This window comes from Xyrauchen texanus, chromosome 38 (genome assembly GCF_025860055.1).
Source record: "Xyrauchen texanus isolate HMW12.3.18 chromosome 38, RBS_HiC_50CHRs, whole genome shotgun sequence".
Lineage (NCBI taxonomy): Eukaryota > Metazoa > Chordata > Actinopteri > Cypriniformes > Catostomidae > Xyrauchen > Xyrauchen texanus.
In genome coordinates, this window is record NC_068313.1 from 29321750 (window position 1) to 29337885 (window position 16136).

The 16136-nt window shown below is 39.0% G+C and overlaps 1 protein-coding gene across 1 annotated transcript in view; it reads right to left on the minus strand.

Annotated features, from left to right (window-relative positions):
- Nucleotides 1–946: 946 nt before the first annotated feature.
- The window catches only part of dgkb (diacylglycerol kinase, beta), an 80498-nt gene continuing 65308 nt past the window's right edge, over nt 947–16136 (minus strand). Inside the window, 3 exon segments of the mRNA XM_052109956.1 lie at nt 947–1168; nt 1347–1475; nt 15716–15838. Of these exon segments, the coding sequence (XP_051965916.1) occupies nt 947–1168; nt 1347–1475; nt 15716–15838 (474 nt within the window).

Genomic DNA, 16136 nt, shown 5'->3' on the forward strand with positions numbered 1-16136 from the left:
AATTCACCACAGCTCCCATTCTTCACCACCCTAATCCTGAGAGTGAGTTTATCGTGGAGGTGGATGCTTCTAACACAGGAGTGGGTGCGATTCTTTCACAACGCCATGGCAACCCGGCCAAAATGTTCCCCTGTGCGTTTCATTCTCGCAAGCTCAATTCAGCAGAACGTAATTATGATGTGGGTGATCGTGAACTCCTGGCCATGAAGGCAGCCTTTGAAGAGTGGAGGCACTGGTTGGAGGGCGCGCATCAGCCTTTCACTGTCCTCACGGACCACAGGAATCTGGAATACATCAGATCCGCCAAGCGTTTGAATGCGCGTCAAGCTCGCTGGTCTCTGTTCTTTTCCAGATTTAACTTCAAGATCACTTACAGACCGGGGTCTAAGAACGGGAAGGCTGACGCTCTCTCTCGTCTGTTTGATAGTCCCCACGAACCATCCAAACCTGAGTCTATTCTTCCCTCCACGCTAATTGTGGCCCCTGTGCAATGGGATATAATTGCTGAGGTAACTGCTTCACAGCAAGGTCACGCTGCCCCGCCAGAATGCCCTGCAGATCGCCTCTATGTTCCTCTCGAGCTTCGCCATCATGTCCTCCAATGGGTTCACTGCACTCCCAGTGCGGGACATCCTGGTACCACTCAGCTCGTCTCCAACCGTTTCTGGTGGCCTACTTTGCAAGCCGACGTCATCACTCTCATCCACCAATGCGTTATTTGCAATACCGTCAAATCCTCTCATCTCAAGCCTGCTGGTCTTTTACAACCTCTGCCTGTTCCTCAGCGCCACTGGTCCCACATTCCCGTGGACTTCGTCACTGATCTGCCACAGTCCCAGGGGTTCACTACCATTCTATCGGTAGTTGATCGCTTTTCCAAGTCGTGCCGCTTTATTCCAATGGCTGGATTGCCTACCACCCTTCAAACAGCTGAGGCCCTCGTGAATCATGTGTTTCGTCTCTTCGGACTTCCAGATGACATTGTTTCTGACCCCAGTTCACAAAATGGATCCAAACGCCTCTGCACTACAGAGAGTGAGTTTACAGAATGATTTTTTCGTGAACTATCCCCTATAATTATATATTTTTTTAAAAGTAAGGATGTAATACTTACAGTGCATGGGCTCTGCATACAAGGCTCACCATCTATTTGCATAGGGAGGGTTTACTGGTTCTGTTAAAGGAACATTGTTATATAATACGCCATTGGACCTAGTTAACATTATCCACATTCACTACATTGGGAATAAGAATACATTACTTAACCACATTTTTTGCAAGCTATTGAGATCATTAGGATTAATTTGAAAGAGCTATTACATGGTGACAATCACGTAGGTTTTTGCAAAACACCTGATAGAGATGGTGGTGCACTGGGCCAGATGTCTGCCAGCACTCTTCAGACCCATGTAAATCTGCCCCATTTCCATGTACCCCTCTAACCCCACCACCTCCAGCAGCTTATCAGAGGGGTCAAATATAGAGAGAATCAGTGAAAGAAACTGATGAGGCTACATGAAATATCTACAAATAATACAAAAAAAAAGTCAAGTTGCAAACAAATAGACTTAAGTAAAATGACATTAATTTGACATACAAGGCTGTGAGGTATGGAAGTCTGTTAAATATGTCAAGGTCATTGACATATAAAAACATACAGTACTGCAAGTTTCAGAACTGAAAACTTCCTGCTTGATAGAAAAGAGCAATTATTTAAATTTAGAAATGGGCCATTCAGAATTTGTGGAACTTGTGACATCACAAGGACCAAATACATCTGCATATGACTGCCTCTTCAGCAAGACATCAACACCTATTTTTTTGTGAGCGCACTCTTGGCCCCACCACTGGTAGTCACAGTCAGTCAAAGGTGAGAGGAGAGATATGGGCCTGTCATGGTAGATTCATCCACACCAAAGGTGACTTACACAGGACACCTTCATGCACCTATCTGGATTTAAAAGTTTTTCAACACTAGATGAACACGTTTGACCATTATCATTCATTCATTTCGTGCCAATCTTAAAAGACACAATGTCAAGTTATAACACTTAAAAGGAGACGTCCATTGTGTTTCATTCAGCTTCGCTGTTTCTTACTGTTTTGATGGCATCCTGGACAATTTTGCACCCATCTGTGCTATTTTAAATTGTTCTTATTCTGTAAACATACACTAGATGGACGTCTTTGATCATATTGATGGATTTTAAAAATGTGTCTCATTCTGCTTCTGCCACTGACTGGGAGAAACACATGCTGTTCTGTGTGCTAACAAACATGGAAGATGTGAGATATTAAGACCTGCATTGGCTTGTTGAAGTCAGTCAAAGCATCCAACATTCAAAACATTTCAGAGCCTCAGATCAGTGTGGATTTCTTGTGAACCATTCAATACATTATTCAAGCTTTGCAAAGGAACTGTAATTGAATGAACATTATTAAAGTTGGGGCAGTTAAAGTCTCCATTGGACCTGGTGCAAAACAGTAAGTAAACTGTTTAATTTTACATATTTATGTTTCAAATGTTATGACTGTTTCATAGTTAAGGTGCCACTGTGCTTAAATGTATTCAGATGCAATGTATTGGGTGAACGTTATGTATATAAACCCTGAAATGTAATTTTATAATGTTGTGGAGCTTGTTGTTCATTTTCTTCAGATTGAGTCTCAAATATATTGAATGGGTTGCCCGATGTTAGCAAATCATAACGGTGGGTATTTACATTGAAGTCTTGAAAGGCCAGAGTGCTAAAAACCGAGCATTTCAGACAGAGGGCCAGAGACAGTGTGGAGAATTATTATATATTACTAAATTATAACTGTTTTGGTGCAAAAAAAAAAACAAAAAACTTTATTAACATTATAAGTGGACATTAGGGAAGATATTAAAATAATAATAAAAAAAAAGAGTATGTCATGACCCCTTTAACTAACTTTGGTCAACTAGTTTCCACGAAAGCGAATAACATTTCAGTGCTGGTCCACCAGCTAGACCAGCACCAAAATAGCATTAAACCATCAATAAACAACACAAACTGACCTAGCCAAGCCCAAAAATTCTGACTGGAGGAAGCTGGAAGCTGTTTTAATAGGGAATTTGTGAAAAGACTCATTTTAAATGTTAAATCAGCTGAATGATCAACACCCAACAACACAACACTAGGAAAAATTTAATGGACTGTATTTCTGTTCCACACAGTCTCATTTTTATTAGCATCAGATTAAAGGTAATTTGTGCAATTTTTCCAGTGTTAAAATACTTTCTATCCTAAATATGTTGAGTCAACTATAAAACACCATTTGTAGGTTGATTCCACTTTAAATTGTAATACACTATCAAAACATTGCTCTATTCATTATAGTATACCAGAAACATTGGCTTAGTTTGAGGTGGGGCAATCTGTTTTCCGACTAACGGAAGACAAGGAGAGTGTTTCAAGGGAACCTGTTTGAAACAGTTATACATTTTGCAGTTCTGTTTGGTGAGTCAAGAGGAGCAGAAATTACACACTTCACCTATTTAATAAAGTGTCTACACTGGCAAAGGTCTACAAACTACAAAATGGCCTGTCAATTCCTCTAGATCAAAACAATGCACCTGGAGTCTGACTGGATGTTTCTGACAAGCATGTCAGAGGCCATACTCCCAAAAACTCTGTAAACACTAATGCCTGAAGTGAATTATTGAGCATTATCATTCACATATGGAAGACGACACAACCTGCAGAAACCAGCAATTCCATACAGATTATCTTTTCCTACCAAAACACCAAACCAATATCAATATGACTGTCAAAATGAGTTGGTCTGTTATATCATCCGCCTTCTAGCAAACTCTCACGGCTGACCCATGGGGAACGTGTGGGGGAAAATATTATGAGGAGAAACACTAGAAGATGAGGAGCAGACAGTGGAGGTGTGTTTGGGCGGGAGGGGGGAGGGGGAGCATGTGAGAATGAGAGAAAAAAAGCAGACAAGCTTGATTTGGAATCTTCACAGTCTGCCTTCCGCTCTAAAAAAATATAAATTGTCACCGTTGGAGAAATGGAGGGGAGAAAAAAACACCTACATCCCACAAACAAAACACCTATTAATTAGAATGTGACACTGATGCAAAGCAATCTTGTGTTCCTCCATATTTATTAATTTCTTTTTTGTTTTGAAGTTATGAGCATTGATTTTTCCTCGGTCGGAGGTCCAGTGTCGCGCTGGGACCATCTGTTCAGGAACAGCTCCTATGAGTTTTCCTCTCGTTCTCCTCAAACACACACACAAGCAGTGTCATTCAGTCCGCAGACAAGCAACAGTCGACTACAAGCACAAATAAACATTGCTGAGAGCAAGGCCCGGTCATAAAAATAATTGTTCCTCTGTAATATTTCCTTTATTTAATTAAAATTTGGGACTTTTCACCACTTTTATTTTGTAAAGAATTTGTAAAGAGAATAAAGAGGAAATGTTGCAATCTGATTCATACCTTTGCCGCTCACATAAGCATCACAGTTTAATGTTACAGAGCATGTGCATGTGAACTGCTAGGCCACATCTCCGACATCTTCCTTTTTTTATAAATGGCTACATTCACCAGGGCTGGACTGGGAAGAGAAATCGGCCCTGGATTATACATGGCAACTGGCCCAAAAGGGGGCGGTCTCCCTATCTGCATATCACGGCACCATTTTGTGGTCCGTTCTGCATAACGCGGCGGCTCGTTTTTTCTTATCGCAGCCCATTCAGCACACTTTGCTGCCAACCCACCGGCTTGCTTGGTTCACCCGCTGGCTAGTCCACCCCTGATCGGCCACAAATTGCATCGGCCCACCAGGAAAATGCCAGATTGCCAGTCCAGCCCTGCCATTCACTAAATAATTACCAGTTGCTGCATTTCAGATTAATTTTTCTATAGGTGAGTTAACTTGTCAGGTTATCACTAAAAAAACAAATATACAGTTGAAGGGCCATTACGTGCATATTGATATTGTATTTTCAAACTCTGAATAGTTCCTAAGGGCAATGCAAAAATTATTTTTCTAAATATATCTAGAGGCAAAACAAATACAGTAAAAAATAATAAGAAAAACAGCATTACTGTTGTCTGGCAAAAACAGTCTTCAAAGTAACACAAATGCCTCGAATGTTGTACTGTAGCAACCTTGTGTTCCGCTGTTGTCAAAGAGACCTGTGAACGAGACATTACTGGGCTCCAAAAAAGTGTGAAACATAGGGTGGGTGTGTGTTGTGCATGTGTTTGTGTGCACAGCAGAGAGAGATGGAGTATTGATATGGTCTTGATCTTGAAACCTCTAGAGACTACATTAACATAATCTGGATATGGGCCTGGGGGGTTTTAGTCTTGGTCTAGATTTGGCCTTCCACATCTCATTCTGTCCTTGTTAGAGCCAGTTATTTTGTTTTGTTTTTTGTCAATTTCAAGCATTGTATAGCCTTCATTCCTCAAAACAATGATTGACTGATGAGTTTCTAGAGAAAGCTGTTTCTTTTTAGCCATTTTGAACTAATATTGACCTTAAGACATGCCTGTCTATTGCATACTGTGGCAACTCCAACACAAAGACAATGATAAACTTCATTTTATGAACCTATTGCTTTCAACTGTGTTTGCTATAAAGGGAAGTGATTTTCTAGTTCAAAATTTACAATTTAGCATGATTAATCAAAGATAAGGTGTTGGAGTGATGGCTGCTGGAAATGGGGCCTGTCTACATTTGATCAAAAAGGAATTTTTTCAAATAGTGATGTGCTGTTTTTTTTTACATCAATAATGTCCTGACTATACTTTGTGATAAGTTGAATGCCACTTTGGTGAATTAAATTACCAATCTCCTTCCAAAACAGGCAAAATCTGTACATTATTCCAAATTTTTGGCCACCAGTGTATTTGTGAATCATTTTGACTAATTAATTGAAAAGAACTGACTCAAAAGAACGATTCACTCACAAATCGAACATCGCTATTGTGTGAAAGTTTCACCCTGTAGAACAACATTGGAAAATGTATATGAACTATAGAAATATGCATAACATTGCCATGTCTTTTATGATTTTATTAATTTCCTTGACACTTTAGGTCTGGAAAACTCTATTTCAAATTCCCAGATATTTCCAGGTTTTCCAGTGGGAACCCTGCTCAAGGGCTTTAGTCTTGGTCTGGATCTGTGGCTAAAGGGGTTTAGTCATTGTCTAGATCTGCCACAAGGTGTTCAGTCTTGGTCTAGAGTGCAGCCTCAAGATGTTCAGTCTTGGTCTGGGACACAGGGGTGTAACAAGTTCTTTAACTCTTCAGAGAATGAGGAAGTTGGTGTTGAAATGGTGTTCTCAGTCCAAATAACAAAACATTTATTAACAAAGCCTTCGCTTTACAGCGGCTTCTAAAGAACGCACACGCACGCACGCACGCACGCGTGCACGCTCACGCTCACACACACACACACTCAAGAGGTTTTTTCAAGGTTTAGATCTGGGCCTCAGGGCTTTAGTTTTGGTCTAGATCGGTGCCTCAAGAGGTTTAGACTTGGTCTAGGTCCGTGCCCCAATGGGTTTATTCTTGGTCTAGATCTGTGCCTCAAGAGGTTTAGACTTGGTCTAGGTCCGTGCCCCAATGGGTTTATTCTTGGTCTAGATCTGTGCCTCAAGGAGTTTAGTCTTGGTCTGGGGCAGGTTGCATACACATAGCCATTAACGATTTGTCTAACAATTAGTCTGACTAGCTAAGGATGCCAAAGAATGCCTTTGCATAAAACAAGCGCACAATTGTCTTTAGTAAGACAGTCTAATTTGCATTGCATTGTGGGAAAATTAAAGACACTGAAAAGCTTAAAACAATTCTGACTGTGGACGCCAAATTCAGTTTTCATATGCTGAAAATATTTGCTTATTAGAGCTTAGTTAGCCCAGGGGTCTGCAGGCTTCACTGATATTGACCTGTTTCATATGATGTCACTGTATGACCACGCCACCATGTTTGTGAACAATATTCCATATACCTTCATTTCGCTGTGCTGTGAGAAGTGACAAAAATCTACATCAGGAGTTAAAAGAAGCTCTTACATTCATACAGATGGGATCATCACAGACTTTTAATACTGTGACTAATTCAGAACAGAAAACAACACAAAAACCTTTGTAACTTCTGAATGAAAGATGTTTACGGTGATGTGCCGGTGGACATGTGTACTTGCCCGGTCACACATCAGACTTGCCTGCGTCCCTGGATGAATTGTGGATAAAATATCTTTAAATGTCCGCAAAAGTTCAATTTGGCAATATTTGTGCTGTCTTCTGACCTGTATGAACTTTTCCTGGGACTTGGCATGGATCAAAAGCTATTTTTAATGTTTTTCTTGATATAATTTTTCAGGTGTTTTTCCATTCACCGCCATTGTTTCCTCTCAATGATGGTCACAATTATGACACAAATATTGTTTCATCTTCCAACAGGACAACGACCCTAAGCACACAGACAAGATAACAGAGGAGTGGCTACAGGACAACTCTGTGAATGTCCTTGAGTGACCCAGCCAGAGCTCAGACTTGAACCTGATTGAAAATCTCTGTAGAGATCTGAAAATGGCTGTGCACCGATGCTCCCCATCCAACCTGATGGAGCTTGAGAGGTCCTGCAAAGAAGAATGGAAGAAATTGCCCAAAAATAGGTGTGCCAAGCTTGTAGCATCATACACAAAAAGACTTGGGGCTGTAATTGGTGCCAAAGGTGCCTCAACAAAGTATTGAGCAAAGTCTATGAATACTTATGTACATGTGATTTAAAATTTTTTTTTATACATTTGCAAAGATTTCAAACAAACTTCTATCACATTGTCATTATGGGGTATTGTTGAGGAAAATAATTAATTTAATCAATTTTGGAATAAGGCTGTAACATAACAAAATGCGGAAAAAGTGAAGTGCTGTGAATACTTTCCGGATGCACTGTATATATATATATATATCACAAACACACACACACACACACACACACACACACACACACACACACACACACACACACACACACACACACACACACACACACACACTGTACATATCTATATGTATATATCTACCTTTGACACACGTTTCATTGATGCTGGGAGTGCCTTGCTCTCCTCTTGGAAATGACTCCTGAACATATGCTTTTGTCATGTAACATACATTTTTGGTTGATTTAGAATTGTTGTTCAGGGGGTGGATAGTGTGGTCTGGAGGGAAATAGGGAGATACCTTTCAGACATAACTCCAAAAGAATTATAGTTCTCCGTTTCTATATAATGGGAAGGTAACACTTGAAAACAGCTTTTTTTTTTTTAAATATCAACTGCAACAACAGCTCGAAGTCCAATTTAATTCCTTTAAGTGCTAATAAATTACATACAGAGGTCAAATTAAATAGTGCACCAAATGTGCAGAGAATACTGAAAAAAAAACTATAAAAAAAAACATTTCAAGAACAATTCAATGTGCACTAAAATTACTATGCAAATATGTGTTTATAGTATCACATATGCCTGGTAAAACATGATCCATGCTCTACCAGTTGAGCTATAGATTTCCTGCATTTCAACCGGTAGAGATAGAGAAAGGATGTTAGTAACGACAATGTTTTGGATTTCCAGGAATTGCATAAATGTATAAGTCAATAGATTGAATGCGGTGTATGTTGTTTTCAATAAAAGCATCTGCCATCTATCCTTATTCTTTCTTTCAACAAATACTTATAAAGCACACCAATTATAGGTTTATTTATGTCAAAAATACGATTTCTCTATATTCCTCAAACTATTAACATTTTAACCCCACAGTCTGACTGCTGGTGCAGTCACTGTTGAACTGTTGGTTGATTGTGTGCCTCTGACTGCTGGTATGGGCACTATTGGTTGATGGTTTGTCTCTAACTGCTGCCTTGGTCACTGTTGAACCAGTGGTTGATTGTGTGTCTCTGACCTCTGGCATGGGCACTGTTGCACTGGTGGTTGAATGTGTGTCTCTGGCCACTGGCGTGGGCACTGGTGGATGGTGGTGTGTCTCTGACCACTGGCATAGGCACTGTTGCACTGCTGGTTGATGGTGTGTCTCTGGCGTGGACACTGTTGGTTGATGGTGTGTCTCTGACCGCTGGCATGGGCACTGTTGCACTGGTGGTTGGTGGCATTTTGGTTGATGTGGGATGCTATTGTGAATGATTTTCAAAATCAACTCTCCATAAAACTGTAGTTGATTAGTACAGACAGTGGTAATGGCATGGTCCTACAGCCCAAGCCACATCTGTGAAAAGTAAAGTAAATATAAATATTTGTGCTACTTATCAACTCAAGATATTTATATCTCCATTGACAACTGCCTTGGAGTGGCTTTGGAGATGCAATTTTAACTGACGACTGACGCTAGAGGCTGTAGCCTTTAGCCTCCTTGTTAGAGCACCCGCCTCCCACGCCGGAGACCTAGGTTCAAGTCCTGTATGGAGCGGGTGGAACAAGACAATCACATCTGCTTAAACACACTTGCCATGCAAAAAGGGCAATGAATATTGCTGCAACAGGTTTTGCAATACTGCAACTGAGGTCATTGTTTACCTCTCCAAATCGTAATATGTCACTACAAGGGGAAAAACACACAATGTCCAATTTCGGGAACTGTGACCAACTCAACAAATTAATTACAACACTCAAGAGTATTTGTTAGCTACAAATAACTCACAAACCATAGGCCTAAATAAAACTAAACTAATGGGAACAACCCATATATAATCAGAAATATCAAAAAAGCTACAGTGACTTTATGGCAATGCCTATTTACAAAAAACAATCCGAAGGGTAATCAAAATGTCCCCAGATAAATATTTGATTTAATAAAGCATGACAAAAAATTCAAGCTTCAATAACAATAACAAGAAATACACCAAAAGATTCATTAGTAAGCAGATACAAATTAAGCGTTAATATATAGATTACTTGTTCACCAAATAATGAGATATTATGAAGACAACAACTCATCGCCATGATTGTTGTTTTGTCTTTAGCTCCGCCCTAACCTTCGGTCTGAGACTGCTGGCCTGGCAATGCTGGCCGGAAACTGCTTTGATGTACAGTATGGCTCTGCTGCTCTGCAGATGGATACTATTGCAATGATCCACTTCAAATACAACACTATGAGAAGGAGCTAAATGTTTTACAGATTACATGTCCAAGGTCCGCAGACACATTTTTATTTGTTTTTACAGCTGTCACAGGGACCGGTGAGATATCTCAGGATAATTGTTTCAATATCTTTAAGGAAATAGGAACCTTTTTTTTGTTTTGCATAATTTTCCATAAAAAAATTCAATAACAGCAAATTAGACCAATCCAAGTTTTTATGCACCTGACTGAAAAAAACCCCCACAACATTTTAGACGATTAAGCAGTAAGACTATCTAAAAAAGTTTTATGCAACCAGCCCTGGATCTAGGCATTTAGAGGTTTAGTCTGGGTCAAGGCCATCTTGGTCTGGATCTAAGCATTTAAGGGTTTAGTCTTGGTCAAGGCCATCTTGGTCTGGATCTAGGTCTTAAAGGGTGTAGTCTGGGTCTTAGGTGGTCTGTTATTGGTATGGGTCTTGTGGGGACCGATCTTGACCCCAAATCTTAAAGTTAAAAGTGAAGTGTGTAATTCAAGTTTTTGCGCCACTATCGTTTATTTCAAATATAAAGTGTTTTTCTAAAAAATACACTACCACACCCCACCAGTTGCTGGATAAACAAGTAGTCTGCCCAAAACACACACCATTGGTTGAGCCAATGTTGCTGTGTCAGGATGATCAGGATTCTCAGGATGCTTAAACAAACAAAGCAATATTTTAAAAGGACCACACAGCCACAGTGTTTACACTTTTGTGGAAAATCAATCTAGGAATCACTTATTTATGGTTAAATATTAATCAGGTATGGGAGAAAGCATTTTAACATTGGAAAAAATACACAAATCACCTTTGAAGCCCGCAATTTTCAACCCAAACCTTCTTTCTTTGCACATGCACACACATAACCAAGCCGTGTGCACCTGATAATGGTGTTTTCTTGTCACCTGTTATTTTTTTCTATGTGAACGAACAGCCCAGCTTCGCTCCTGACAGGCTTAGGGAGGGCTGAGGTGCGAAAGAGGGGGGATTGCTTAGGGTGGGGGTGGGGGGTTTGGGGCTTTCACACAGTGTGTCAGGGGACATCAGTACCCCCAGTGCAGCCCACGTCCATGCTGAATAATTCAGCCCGCCTCCATTCCCTTCCACATGAGGAGGCCTGTCTCCTAGCGTCACCAGCGGGGCCACTCAACTGCTCCCGAAAGGTCAGCCTCTACCCCATCTGAGAGCTGGGCCTAATGCACTCCCTATTTACCATCCAGAAAATGCTCCCTCGTCTAATCTGACAAGCCCAGGACTCTCACCTTCAGAGCTCCTTCAGCTGAAGGCTTGTCTGGAAAGGCTTTCAAAACCACCAGCAAGGCATCCAGGCTAAGTGCCTTCTCTGGTCCAATCCTGGGCTCGCAGTTGCCTTTTCATGCCAATCAATTGATCTTTTCTTCCAGAGTAAATGGAATAGAATGGAGCGTAAAGGGTTGATGTTGAGCCCTGCTTTGATTTTTCTGGAAGCCGATTTTATTTCCGAAGCACCCCGCTCCCACTTTGGCCCATTTGAGAGACACAGCAAAGAAGCCAAAGATGCAGCAGGATATTAGAGCAAACATGCATGATACAAATGGATGCATTTATCAGCAGCTGACTCGTATCAACTGAAATTAAAGAGTGCAAGGGGCTGGGTGAACTTCACAGATGGCCACAGAATAATGACACAAAAGAATGGATCGGTTCTTTGGGTTTAACTGAGGAGGACAGTTTGAGGAGTTTAATGAATGATATACTATGACCTGTAATGTACATATATTGATATACAGAACTGTAAAAATGATGACAGGAATGAGAATACTCATATTTATACTATAGGCCAGTGGTTCTCAGCTAGGATTACATCAGGACCTAGATTTTACATTGGGCAATATAGTGGTGACCCAACACATTACCACAATTCTTTATTGTACTAGATTACACAAAAATATCAATACAATCAAAAACTGAAATTTAATATTACCATGAACTGTATAGGCCTAACGATATGCAGAATTAAGAACACGATATTGGCTGAATGGAAAAACGGATTTTTAGTTTTAGATTGAGCATTTTACATGCATAATCTAACACAATTGTGTTTAATAAGCATTATATTGATTACCACAAAAATACAATTTTGGCTTGCCCCTCCTTTTCTTTGAAAAAAGCAAAAATCTGGGTTACACTGAGGCAAGTGAATGGGGCCAATCATTAAACATTAATGTGCTCACTGATTACTTACTAAGCTTTTCTGTATAAAGTTATTGCCAACTTTACAACTTTGTTGCCATGATGATGTAATGTCAACAAACCCTAAAACAACTGTAAAACTGTTGATCTAAACAACTTTACAGCTCAAAAAATAAAATTGTTTTAATAGAAGAATTATTGTTAGTACTTTTGTTAAATTATAAGCTTCACATTTTGGCCTTTAAACCCTCCAGACATTTGCCACATTCTCTTCCATTCTAAGTGCCTCACTGTAGCCTCCATTTTCTGCTTTTTTTTTTAAAGAAAAGAAACGAAGAGTCGAAATTAACTTTTGTGGTAATCAACATTATGCCACAATTGCTGTGGATTGAGCTTAACATGTTAACTTGAACCCGGAATATTCCTTTAAGGTAAAAATAATTTTCCTTTATCTTGCTAAGGTCATAAACAGTTTAAGCAAAAAACAAATGGCACGTGTCCATTTTTACCCATAACCCTGATTTTGTGTTGAATGTAAACACCTTAACTAGTGTTCTTTATGGCTTATCCAATGTGCACAAGTGTTTATGTTTTGAGGTCAAACAGATTATCGTGTACACATGGGTCTTGCGTTGATTTTCTTTATCAGACAACGCAAGACCCATGTGTACACGAGACTCTGTTTGACATCAAAACATAAACACTTGTGCACATTGGATAAGCCATAAAGAACATAAAGCTGGTTTTGGTAATTATTAGCATCTTAGTTTGCATGTAAACATACCCACTGTCTTCATAGTTTGTCTTCAAACTTCATACTTACTGACAGAGTTTGTTTCTAATACTCTCTTAAAATGTTATTGTTCCATGTTGTTGGCTGCCAATAGTTCACTACACTAAACATATTGTGTACTCTGTGCAAGTAAACCTGTGTTTAATGTAGTCATTTTTTTTTTCTCCTTTCATACAGAAGTTTTGTTTATGGCTTTCAAGAAAATCACACAACCTGTCCATTTTGGAATCTACCAATTTCGGCCTGCTTCTACCAAGTGAGAGATGAATTTGCAACAAATACTGTATAATTTGATTGGACACACATTGTTTGACCTCAACCACAAATATATCTAGGAAGTTTTTTTATTTTGATTTACCATAACATCAGCATATGCGATTACATGGCTTGTTGCATTTTATTCTCTGTTTTTCCCCCCTGCTGTACAAGACCTTGTCAGACATGTGACCCATTTTTGGGTCACAACTCACCAGCTGAGAATGACTGCTATAGGTTTAAATCCTTTTAACCCTTATTGACTGGAAAAAGCTGCAAAACCCGGGATCACAGGTCTTAAAAAGCACAAGTAAACTCTTCTACATCCGGAAACAAGAAAGTCTATGTCTAACTGACAATCTCTTTCAAATGGGTGATTTCTCATAAGGGAACCTCAAGAAATCAGATTTTAAGAGTCCAACGGGCTCAGATGTTTCACCCTTCATTCTGCTCTTTGTGATCCAAAACATTCCCATGATAACACCCCAAAGAGTTCTGTAAAAAACAATCAATGCTCTCACAGCAGGCATGATACATGAACTTTCCCAAAAGTGGTGACAACCATTGTACACATTTTTAGATTAGTGAACAGGTTTCTGCCTTGATAATTCTCCAGAGAAGGAACATCTATCTGTTTATTTCATCAACAAGGGTCTTTGCTAGTTCTTTGTGGGAAGAGCAGCCAACAAGTGCATAGAATACATAGGAACTTCGTCAAAATTGTCTAAAAAGCATCCCAGGTGGAAACTTCATTAAGGTGGATGAGAGAATGGCCAGAGTGTGCAGAACTCTAATCTAGGCAAAACAGGGTAGCATTGTAGGAGGACACATATTTTTAGGGTTTTGATTTGTTAAAATTTTCTGATCTCTAAATGATAACATATTTCCATTTATGATTTCCATCCTACTTAATAGATTTAATGACTTAATAATTATTATTAAATGTAAATACTAATTTTGATTTGTAGTGTACATCCAAGTGTTTGCATGAACTTCACTTGAAAACCGATCAAATGTTGTGGTATGTAAAAATGTAATTTGGATGATTGATTACGGCAGTCATTTTAGTCCTGTAAAAACTACACTCAAGCACAGCAAGTAGACTAGCTAGTAGACGTACGTGACTGTCTATGAAGTCTGCTATTTTATAAAGTAAAGCCCTGCAGTTATTGAAATTGCAAATACCGCTTTTGAGTCACTCTGATCAGACAGGTCTGTCCAACGACCCTCGCACAAGCTTTTACAGAGCGACTGACAATCCCAAACATTGACATTAAACTGGTCCTTCATTGCAAAAAAAAAAAAAAAAAAACTCTTGCAATGATTCAATGTGTCACTGGTGAAATATTCATCATGAAAGAAAAGTTTCCCCAAAGTCGCCTTTGATTAATTGGGAATGAGGACAAGGACTTTGCTCCAACACATTTGAAACCTTTTCAGAGGACAGTAAAAGGTTTTGTTAAAAGTGATCCTTAAAGAAATAGTTCACGTATGTGCAGAGCTCTGTACATGCACTCTGCCCATGTACTCTGTGCATACGTCAAGTATAATCAAGCTCCAAATCAGGATTGTGCCTAGGAAACTGCAGAAGGCACGATTTATAGTGAAAAGGAGCTATATTTTGGTCTGTTTCTCACCAAAATCACTTTAGAAGACATGGGTTAAACCACTCAAGTCGTATGTATTACCTTTATGTTGCCTTTATGTCCTTTTTGGAGTTTGGAAGTGTGGACCCTATAGACTAGGATGGATATATTCATATCATATCTCAATTAAAATATATTAGTTTATGTTCCATGGAAGGAAGGAAGTCATACAAGTTGGAGTTTAGTATGGTAAGTAAAAGATGAGAGAATTATAATTTTTGAGTGACCAACTCCTTTAAGAACTTTTGAATAAAAACTATATCAGTAAATAGATTCACTATACAATGAGCCGAAACAGTTGTGCCACTTCTGCATGCTGTCAAGTCAGTGCTATTTGATATTGATCATGGCAGCTGTAATTCATCAAATGATGAAGAAGAGATTAATAAACTATTATGCATATATCCAGATGAGTAGATGAGCACAGTATCGATATTTTAAAGAGCTGGTTCAGGGGTCTGGATGGGAAATTGCGTGTGCAAGTTGCATTCAGCACACATTTTTTGGGGCAAGTTTGCATTGTTACCTGATGTGCATCTTGCATTAATTATTTTAGTTAATCAGGTTCTAAAACATCCCAGACCCAACATGCAAATAAACCATGCTATCAGCGAGTGTAACTCATTCTTAGTGAATTCCCCCCAATATGTGATATAAAAAGTATGTGTGTGTTTCATTGAACAGCAAACATGAGTTCTTTTGGGTCAATAATTGTGGTCTATTTTTCTGGAAATGTATTCTCTGTTCGACATTGGCTTCTTTGTTTCTTGTTGTTAAGGTTCAGGCTGATACCATCACACTTTACAAACATGGGCAAGACAGAATTTTTTATGCATAATTTTAAATATTTAGTAAATTAATGAATGTTAACACTTTACAGTAAGGTTCTATTTGTTAACATTAGTTAATGCATTGGGTACCATTAACTAACAATGAACAATAAAGTATATTTGTACAGTATTTCTAAATCTTTGTTAATGTTAATTTATAAAGATACAGTTGTTCATTGTTGGTTTATAATGCATTAGCTAATGTTAATATATACAACTTAAAAAAAAAAACATTAGTGTATGTTGAAAAAATCTAACTAACTAAGA